Source organism: Heterodontus francisci, chromosome 2 (genome assembly GCF_036365525.1).
Source record: "Heterodontus francisci isolate sHetFra1 chromosome 2, sHetFra1.hap1, whole genome shotgun sequence".
Lineage (NCBI taxonomy): Eukaryota > Metazoa > Chordata > Chondrichthyes > Heterodontiformes > Heterodontidae > Heterodontus > Heterodontus francisci.
In genome coordinates this window covers 161785096-161796097 of record NC_090372.1, presented here as the reverse complement: position 1 = coordinate 161796097, position 11002 = coordinate 161785096, and the positions used below count along the sequence as shown (strand labels likewise).

At 40.7% G+C, this 11002-nt stretch overlaps 1 protein-coding gene across 2 annotated transcripts in view; it reads left to right on the top strand.

Annotated features, from left to right (window-relative positions):
• The first annotated feature begins 385 nt into the window (after positions 1 to 385).
• The window catches only part of LOC137348074 (STEAP1 protein-like), a 36107-nt gene continuing 25490 nt past the window's right edge, over positions 386 to 11002 (top strand). For both annotated transcript variants that reach the window (XM_068013244.1, XM_068013253.1), the window contains exons 1-3: positions 386 to 472; positions 772 to 883; positions 9446 to 9937. In XM_068013244.1, coding sequence (XP_067869345.1) covers positions 791 to 883; positions 9446 to 9937 — 585 coding nt within the window. In that variant the 5' untranslated portion in view covers positions 386 to 472; positions 772 to 790. The remainder of the gene's footprint in view (positions 473 to 771; positions 884 to 9445; positions 9938 to 11002) is intronic.

Sequence of the window (11002 nt, the reverse complement as noted above, 5' to 3'; positions counted from 1 at the left end):
GGGTTTTTTGTTACAGTTGTGGTGTCCCTTTCAGAAGGGGGCACTTATTGCTCCTTTTCAAATATTTTATCTAAAACATGTTATCATTGGTTTACAACATAAAATAGGTAGACACAGGTATGTTGTAATTTGCAGTCACCCTGAATGAGCGACGTCATCGAGTGGGTGGGTGTTATTGACAGGATCTCAGAACCAATCAAGATGCTGGAGGGTGGAGTTTGCAGAATGTGGGAGGTGAGCGAGTGGGTGAGCGAGCGGGAGAACAGAGAATGGTATAATAGGGGCGAGGAAGCAGAGATCTGTTTAGGTGTCGGGCATCTGGGTTATTTTATCTTTGTGCCTTGTTGATTTGGGCTGACAACAGTTTCGGAAGTGTGGGGCAGAAACTTCACATTCATTAACTGCTTCCTTGGTCCACTGTACCAACTTTCGCCGAACAGAAACGCTCGTTGCTACGTGTTAATTGCCTTAGGTAGCGTAGGTTTACATTGGTTTAAATAGTTACGGCTGGAAGGGGACGAACCAGGGCAGACTCATTAGTGGGAAACTGGGTGCGGATGGTTCGGCTGGTGTTAGTTACTTTGCTTCCCGCGCCAGTCCAATTTTATTGGATTTCAAACTGTATAGAAGTGTCTGAACTTGATTTGTTTTAATGCATTTGGGCTGATGTTCCTCCTTTTTGGCCAAGGTTGTGCCATCAAAAGTTTATTCTAGGTTTAAATTTGTGCTAGAATTTCCGATACTGTACAATTATTTTGCCGTTTGTTTCAGGTACTAATAGTGACTCCTAATGGATGTTGAGAGTGCCTGTCCCACACGTAATAATGGAGATGAAATGTATACAATGGAATTGTCAAGAAGTGGAGCAAATAACGTGAAAATGGTAAAATAGTACATAATTGTCTTTTTAAAGAAGCACTCTTTACTGAAAGTTTAGCATACATTTCTGTGTTTTGCCATGCACTCTTGTGCGATGGTATGGCGAAATAGGTAATTATGAAAAATACTGACAAGTGGGCATTTAGTTTTTTAGTTTAGTTTAGAGATACAGCACTGAAACAGGCCCTTCGGCCCACCGAGTCCGTGCCGACCATCAACCACCCATTTATACTAATCCTACTCTAATTCCATATTCCTACCACATCCCCACCTGTCCCTATATTTCCCTACCACCTACCTATACTAGGGGCAATTTATAATGGCCAATTTACCTATCAACCTGCAAGTCTCTGGCATGTGGGAGGAAACCGGAGCACCCGGAGGAAACCCACGCAAACACTGGGAGAACTTGCAAACTCCACACAGGCAGTACCCAGAATTGAACCCAGGTCGCTGGAGCTGTGAGGCTGCGGTGCTAACCACTGCGCCACTGACAAGGATCATCATTCTCTTAAAACTTAATTTTCAAAAATCAAGTAGTGTAGCCTTTTTAAAATCTCCAAGTCCCCTAATAATGTAATGTAAGTGTTTTTTTTATTATTGCAGTAATTTGAAGAGTTATAATGTGTTTGTGGTGGCAAAAGGAGTCTGCATTTAAACTATACATCCAAATGAGTGCAGCGTGGTCAATGATGATGCCACTGGTGTAGAATTCTCATGACCCATGTGGTTATGCATTATCTGCAGATTCTCATGTAACCTTATTTAGTAGGTTACCCCTCTTCTGGTGTGATTATGTTTATGTGAGAAATTACATTGTAAACAAAACTTTGTGAATAACAGTTTTATGTATGTTTAAGGTATATTTTCTTTTAATTCTTGGCATTATAACTTTGGTGGGGAGGGAGGTGTTATGTGAAAAAGTGAGCCAGCAATGAGATCACATTTTTTTTCTTTTGATTCAGTTTAATGTACCAGAAGGAATTAATTTTTAATTTTGTTAGGATGATTACTGCAATTCACAATTTTAAAATGAAGTACAAGAGCGATAAGATCTCAAGTGTAAACTAGGTGCTTGTAGCCTATGAGTTCTCAAAATTAGTATTCACTTCAGATTAATCTAGGAAAAATAGAACAAGGGGGTAAAGGCTAAAGCATCTATTTTAAGCAGGTATCTGGAAAAACCTCAGGGCTGGAGTGATCAACATTTGAAATGGGTCATCATAAAAACAGAAAATGCTGGAAATATTCAGGTCTGGCAGCATTTGTGGAGAGAGAAAGAGTTAACTTTTCAGGTTTCATCAGAACCTTTCATCAGAACTGGGAAAAGTTAGAAGTGTCAAATGGGGGAGGGTGGAAAATGGGAGATATTAAATGACAAAAGAGTTGGTGGGGCAGAGCCAAAACAAAGCATTAATGGGGAAGTAAAGAAACAAAAGATGTGTCCATAGATCGCTCAAAGTTGCCACCCAAGTTGATAGGGTTGTTAAGAAGGCGTATGGTGTGTTGGCTTTCATTAAAAGAGGGATTGAATTTAAGAGCCGTGAGGTTATGCTGCAGCTCTATAAGGCCCTGGTTCGACCACACTTGGAATATTGTGTTCAGTTCTGGTCGCCTCATTATAGGAAGGATGTGGAAGCTTTAGAGAGGGTGCAGAGGAGATTTACCAGGATGCTGCCTGGACTGGAGGGCATTTCCTACGAAGAAAGATTGAGGGAGCTAGGGCTTGTCTCATTGGAGCGAAGAAGGATGAGAGGTGACTTGATAGAGGGGTACAAGATGATGAGAGGCATAGATCGAGTGGATAGCCAGAGACTTTTTCCCAGGGTGGAAAGGGCTATCACCAGGGGGCATAATTTTAAGGTGATTGGAGGAAAGTTTCGGGGAGATGTCAGAGGTAGGTTCTTTACACAGAGTGGTGGGTGCGTGGAATGTGCTGCCAGCGGTGGTAGTAGAAGCAGATACATTAGGGGCATTTAAGCGACTCTTGGATAGGTACATGGATGATAGTAGAATGAAGGGTATGTAGTTAGTTTGATCTTAGAGTAGGTTAAAGGTTCGGCACAACATCGTGGATTCATTTAAGATCCAGTTTGGCAATATCATTGGGTGAGGAGTGGGAGGGGATGTTGGTGCATGAGCTGAGATGTGTCTCCCTCATCTGGATTTCTGTAGGTAATTTGTGCAGCCCCTTTCTAAAAAAGAAACTGTTCAAATGTTCCTTGTAAAGAGCTCGTTTAAACCCCAAAGTTGCATGTTTTCAATTCATGCAGTGATTTTAAACCTTCATGAAGGCTATATACCAGCCAGCATTATGTTTTGTGATGGTTCTAAAATGATGTGAACTAACTTTTTGTTATTTTAATCATATGTTTCGCTCTGTTATTATTCTCAATATAAATTGGGCCAACTTGTTAAGAATAACTACTTTTTCTTGTAAGAATGGTAGCAATCTACCTGTTAAAAGTAGTGTGGCTCATAAACTGTTTATAAATTATATAAATATTTTTGCTCAGTGTTAACTTGTGATGGGATTATCTGGAGAGAAAGCTGGCAACTGGTGAAGCATTTTTGTACCTAAGTTCTTGCTGAACTGTTTCTTAATTGAATACAAAGCTGTCACTCTTTTACAGATTTCAAAGCATTAAAAGAAATAATGCTATTCAAAAAGAATTTAGAAACAGAGGAAAATTAGAATATTAATTAAAAATTGACCAATTGGGTCAAAGTGCCTTTTTAAAAAAAAAAATCATTGGCAGCAAAAGAGGAAAATTAAATACCCTGTCCAGCTTAATAACCTTATTTCATTGAATTATAAATACTTGCAGCTTGGATGGAGGCCATTTTAAAAGAGCTCTTTTTGAGGTCCTCCACCTTTTCCCCACAGCCATGCAATTTTTTTTCCTTTTTTGTACATCCAATTCTCTTTTGAAAGTCACTATTGAATCTGCTTTCAACCCCCTTTCAGACAGTAAACTCCAAATAGTAACTTACTGTGTAAAAATATTTTTGGCAGACCACACCCACTGCCGCACCCCCCCAGTAAACACACCAGAGAAAATTATGGCTTGCGTAGGTGAAATTTAACCCTGTGATAAGTCGTAATTGCTGCCAAACAACCTCTTTAGCACAGAAAATTTGATTTCACAAATGTGGAATCACATTCCTTCCTGGGTTTGGGGATTTTAATTTTTTTTTTACTTTATCGCACTCTCTTAAACCTATCTGTCTTTCCTTCTCATTATTCTGCTTTCTGTCCGTGAATTAAATCTGAGTTAAAATTCCTGGGTTTAGACATTGCGGGTTGCATTTTACAGATCCCCCTGACGTCGAGGTTGGCGGGGGGCGGCGGAAAATGCCTCGAGGAGAGGGCCACCACGCACCCCAATGCAGGGAGGGCCCAGCCTCATATTGCCAGTGGCACTGAGGCCTCGTGGCAGCCCCCTGCTGCTCAGTGACGGGACTGCCATTTAAATAAATTAAAATCAGTGAATTAATTCTAATTATGTGCCCACCGTCTGTCCCGGTACGATCTTTGTGCTGCTGGCTGGCACTCCTGCCTTTGGATCCCCATCCGGGGAAACCAGGTGGAACACTGGTTGGGAGCAGGGAGGAGGTAAGTTTCTCAGTGCAGGAGTGGGGGGGGGAACAGGGTCAAAGAAACATCATTGGTGTAGGGGATGGTGGGAAGGGTTTTAGGTTAAAGTTTATGCACTTTGTGGGGTGGGGAAGGTCAGGTGGTCAAGGTAAGTGTTTTGGTGGGGGGAGAGGGCAAGTAATTTTATGCTTATGGGGGGTGGAGAGGGACAAAATAAATGTTTATTTTTTTATTAACTGTTTAAATATTTTAAGTTGAATAGTAGGGCCTAAAGCCCTTTAAAAATGGTATTAGTACTTGCACACAGGCAGGTGATGTAATTGCCGGGGACAGACAGCCAACCCCCTCCATGTCATTGGATGGGGGGCCCTCCCCAGCTATTTAATTGAGCCGCCGCACTTAATATCGCGATGGTTCCACGATGTGAGGCCCGTTTTATCGCCCTCTGCTGATTTTGGCGGTGGGAGTATAAATTTCAGCCCTGCATATGTGAGTATTCTTCAATCTGATTGGTTGAAGGGTTACAATGTTTTTCCTGCTCAAGGACACCACACCTTGTAGAGGGTGTTGTGCTAGATCGAACACCAGAGGGTGGTATGGTGGCGCAGTGGTTAGCACCGCAGCCTCACAGCTCCAGCGACCCGGGTTCAATTCTGGGTACTGCCTGTATTTGCGTGGGTTTCCTCCGGGTGCTCCGGTTTCCTCTCACATGCCAAAAACTTGCAGGTTGATAGGTAAATTGGCCATTATAAATTGCCCCTAGTATAGGTAGGTGGTAGGGAAATATAGGAACAGGTGGGGATGTGGTAGGAATATGGGATTAGTGTAAGATTAGTATAAATGGGTGGTTGATGGTCGGCACAGGCTCGGTGGGTTGAAGGGCCTGTTTCAGTGCTGTATTTCTAAACTAAACTATTTAAAGCAAGTCTCTGCTCAAAAGCACACAAAAACTGTTTGGATAGTGTAGTGAATGTGAGTGGCATTCCTTCACTGCTGACTGCAAAATCTAGGTCCATGCTCTAGCTGAGGCCTAGCCAATGATTTATGAAGGTTAGCGTAACTTCCTTGCTTTTGTACTCTATGCTTCTATTGAGAAAGACAAGAATTCCATATTTTTTAACATTTCTTTTGTAAACTTGGCCGCCCACCTTATTTGACAAGTTGAATTGGATGATTTTTTTTCTCTTGCTCCTATTTTTATCATATGTGAGAATAGCATGGCTACATGCATTCTCACTCCACTCTTGTCCAATGCAGAAGGATAAAGATAATTCCATTCCATTCGGAGGGGAAACAATTCTGTAAACTCCACTGCTTTCATAAACTTGATTCTAAGCATTCTCAGTTAAATTCCTGAACTTGACTGCTGCTATGAGGAGATGCAATGTAATAGCCAAGCACTTCCACAGAAGAAGGTGAAATCAAAGGGAGACTTGTCCTTTTTGATGAAAAATCATCAACCTGAAATATTAATTCTATTTCTCCACTGATACTACCTGACCTGCCTATTCCCAGCATCTTTTGTTTCTATTTCCGATTTCCAGCATCCGCAGTATTTTGCTTTTATCTCCAGGTTGTTTTTGCAAACCTATTTAATAGTTGGTTTCAAATGGCTATTTGGTTCAGGACTTTCAATGCAATTTAAGGAAATCGTGGAGGTGAGGAAAATTTTGACTAGAATTGTCTATTAAGGTTTGTCTACAAAACTGTGACTGGAGCAGCAATGAGAATTGTTTGAATTATTTGTGTTTATCCAATAAACACTTAAGCTGCACTTGGTATTCTCTGGCAATACAAAAAAGCAGCAATGAAGGTTTACAACAACAACTTGCAGTAGTATTGTTATTATTGTATTAACACAGTTTAAAAAGTCCCAAAATGCTATACAGGAGTGTAATCAGACCCAAGTTGACACTGAGCCACATAAGGTGATATTAGGAGTGGCGTTCATAAAGTGTCTTAACAAAAAAGATAGAGGTTTAGGGAGGGAATTCCAGAGCTTGGGGCCAAGACAGCATAGCTGCTAATGCTGGCGTGAAGGAAATTGGGGATGCACAAAAGGCCAGAATTAGAAGAATGCAGAGTTCTCACAGGGTTGTAGTGCTCGTGGGGGTTTAGAGATAGAGACAGGTGAGGCCATGTACGGATTTTAAATTTGAGATGTTGTTGGACCAGGAATCAATGTAGGTTGGCTAGCTCAGGAATGATGGATGAGTGGGTGCGAGTTCGAAATATGAACAGGGGAGTTTTTGAATGAGCTAAAGCTTACGGAAGATAAAACATGATAGGCTGACCAGGGGCATCATGGGAATACTCCAGTCTGGAGGTAACATCGTGGATAAGGGTTTCAGCTGCAGATGGGCTGAGGTGGGGCAGAGACTGTTGATGGCACAAAGCACCTTTTATACTTGGTGAGGCTCTCCTAAATATTGCTCATCTGCAACAGAAGTTTAAATGCAAAATTGTTAGTATTAGATTGTTGGTTTGCTTTAAGCAATGGGGATTCCAAGAGTTGCCTGTTTGAAATGAATAGGTGGAAGCAAGTTTAGGTTGCTAAATACAGGGGGTAGAGTAGAATTGTAATTTTAAAATTGGGAAGCTACTTAAGGCAATTAAGGCACATTCCAAGGATTAATTATTTACTGCATGCATTACCATCTGGCATGACCAAAGATTAAAATTAGAAACTAATTCTTAAAAAGAATTTTGGAGAATATTGGCATCATGATGAGTTTGGAACTAATCATGGAATATGACAGAGGAGGCTGAATTGCACAAATGGAAAGACTAAAATTTCCCCTGGGGCACACAACTACTTGCATTTGTATAGCACCTTTTTTAAAAGCAAAAGTAATTCCCAAGGAGTTTATCATGAAAGGTGGACATTGAGCGAGACAAATATTGGAAAAGGTGACCAAATATTTGGTCGAAAAGGGAATTTTTAAAGGAGATGGAGGTGAATAGATGTAGGGAAGGAATTCGAATGACTAGCCCAGACTGCTGACGCCACGGTTGTCAATGGTAGGGCTATGTGCAAGAGGCCAGAGTCAGGAACAGAAAGTTGATGGTGGTGGGGAGGGGGTGGTGCAGGGGGCGAGAGGGTCAGGGTTGAAAGAGATTAAAGATGGGGCAAGTATAACCATGAAGGAATTTTAAAGCTGAGAGTAAGAATATTAAATTTGATGTGTTGGAGGATTGGAGCCAATGGAGTTCAATGTGTTTATGACCTGGGGACTTGGCAATTCCCTGAAAGGGGTTCAGTGTAGTGTCCAAGTGTGAATACCTGGGAAACAGAAAAAGCCAACTGAAGAATCTTTGTTGACTTGCTGCAGCACCATATCAAAACAACCTGATGCTACTTCAGGACTTCTGTTTAAATGAATTGCGATTTTACAACAGCAAAATACTGCAGGTGCTGGAAATCTGAAATCTAAACACAAAGTGCTGGAAATACTGATCAGGTCAGGCAGCATCCGTGGAGAGAGTAACAGAGTTGATGTTTCAGGTTGATGAGCCATTTCATCAAGGGTTCCCCTTGGCTTCACCTTCCACCCCACCAGTCTCCATATTCAACGGATCATCCTCTGCCATTTCCACCACCTCCAGTGTGATGGCACCACCAAACACATCTTCCCCCTTCCCTCCCTTTTGAGTGTTCCTAAGCAACTGTGTTCCCTCTGTGACACCCTGCTCCACTCCTCAATCAACCCCTCCCCTTACCATGACACCTTTCCATGCATATGTAGGAGATACAACACCTTCCCTTTTATTCCTCTCTTCTGACTGACCAAGGCCCCAAACACTCCTTCCAGGTGAAACAGCAATTTGCGTGTACTTTCAATTTAGTATACTGTATTTGCACCCAATGCAGTTTGCTGCAGATTGGGTGACTGCTTTTGTGGAATATCTCTGTTCAGTCTGCTAGTGTCACTCCAAGCTTCCAGTTGCCTGTTATTTTAAATCTCCACCTTGCTCCCACTCTGTCCTTCCTGTCCTCTGTCTCCTGCAGTGTTCCAATGATGCTCAATGCAAGCTCGAGGAGCAGCACCTCATCTTTTGATTAGGTGCTTTACAGCCTTTCGTCATCAGCATTGAGTTCAACAATTTCAGACCATAACCTCTGCCCCTTTTTTGTTTCCTTTTTCTTTTCTCATTTTGGTTTTACTGTTGTCTTTTATTTTTTTGCTTTCAGATGGCAGCTGTTCATCATTTTCTGCCATTCACACCTCCCCTAGACATATCTTTTGTTTATTTTATTTGTCCTATTATCATTCCCTTTTGGTCTTGCACAACCAATCCTCTTGTAACTTAAACTCTCCTGCCTTCCACCTTATCATAGGCCTTCTCATTTGTTTCTTTTTCCTACTCTCCCCCTTTCACTTGCTTAAAATCTATTACATCTCTAACTTTTCCCAGATCTGAAACATTAACTCTTGATTTCCTTTCCAGATTCTGCTTGACCTGCTAAGTATTCCCAGTATTTTCTGTTTTCATTGTGTATGTGCAATGCTGCTAAAAGTGATTTAGAGAGTGGTGGGGTGGGGGACATAAGTTGTACCAAAAAAAACTTTGAAGAAAAAGTTTAGTCTTACTTTATGTAATTTAATACTATTTGTATGCTAAACTGAGGTTTCTTTTCAAACCTTCATCAGTTATAATCATGTAATGTCCTTTAGTGTAAATTACTTTAGAATATTAACAATTCTGAATGTGAGTATAAATTGAATATTCTGATTGCCCCATCCACCAATCCCATTTGTAGGTTGCATTAGTTAGAAGAAAACCTGTGATGTTTGGAATGTTAATTTCTACTTACAGTAGAGGATAGTTATTTTAAAGGTGGATAGCTATGCTATGCCCAGTTATTCAAGCTCACTATTTGTAGAATGCCGTAAAGGAATATTCTACTTGCTTGAAAACCATGTACTTCCATTTGTTCACTGACTCGAACTCTACTTTGTGTTGTAGACCTCCAGGATCTCACCAGGAAACATGACATTGCCAAATCATCTTCCATTTGATGAGTTTGAATATACTTCACGACTAGATAGACAACTGGAGCTTTTCCCACTCTGGCACTTTCCTGTCAAGTTAGCTGGGGGACTGTCTATTGTTGTCTTCATATATACTTTACTAAGAGATATCATTCACCCCTATATGACTGAAAACAAAAATGTATTTTATAAAATTCCCATTTTGGTCATGAACAAAGTTCTGCCAGTGGTTGCCATTATACTTTTGGCTTTAGTGTATTTACCAGGAATTTTGGCAGCCATTTTCCAGCTCCATTTTGGTACCAAATATAGACGTTTTCCTCAGTGGCTAGCTTGCTGGATGTTGATACGGAAACAGCTAGGACTCCTCAGCTTCTTTTATGCTATGCTGCATGCATTCTTCAGTCTGTGCTATCCTATGAGAAGATCATACAGATACAAATTACTCAACTGGGCATATCAACAGGTAAGAACAAGTGAGATTGTGAGTATATTTGTTTTTGTTACATGCTGTTTCTTTGTGAATTCTCATACTTATTAAAAATAAAGGCTATAGCAGACCTGGGGAATAGAATACATTCTGGCTTTTGATGGCCAGTAATATCAAAAATGAATAAAATGCCACCCAGTCACAGAAGATTGTCAGGTACTGCACCAAACATCCTTAAGGCCCGTATGAATGAAGTTGTCCATTTATGCCTATTCATGGACATTTTTTTTACATTATAAACTTGTACCAATTAGAGACCACGACGATTCGGTCATTTCACACAACAAGGTTAGTAGTAATGGACTTTATTCAAAGCAAGACTGAGTGGATTTCAATCCAGGGACCAGATGTGAAAGAAGGATATTCAACCTTGCTGTGTTTCCTCATTCTTCCAAAATAGTATCTGAATTCTGTAGTAATAAACATCTTGGTCATCAATAGACTAGTTGCTTTCCACTTCCACTTTTTGTTGGTAGGTTAATATCGGAATGTATTACCCTGATGTTGCTCATTGTTTAGTAAAACAATCATATGAATTGGTTATGAGTGGGCCTAGTCCCGAACTAAAAATTGATTTATCTACTTAATAGCATTGACTGACCAAATCCATGTTTATATTTTGTTTCGTGTGATTGTTCTCTAATTTTATAGATCCCTCAGATACTTGAGTTGAATAGATTTTTTTGGGGGGAGGACAGGGGGGGAGAGATTTTGGAGTTTAGTTACTTTTCCTTTGCTTGCTGCTATTCATCATCTACATGCTACTCCTTGATTACATCATCTATAAGTATAGGGTCTGCTTCCATACATACCGATGACACCAAACTGTACAATGTTTTTCACCACCATGATCCAGAGCTGTTCCTGTACAGTCTAATTGCCTGTCTGACCAACTCCTGGAAATTCTTACTTCAGTTTTGTCACTCTTAAGTTGCAATCATCTTTAGCTTTAGCTAACAAATCTGGCTTTGACTCCAGCAGCCTCCCTAGCTGAGCACAAGCTGTACTCTGATTCTTGGTGAAATTTATATTCTGCATCTG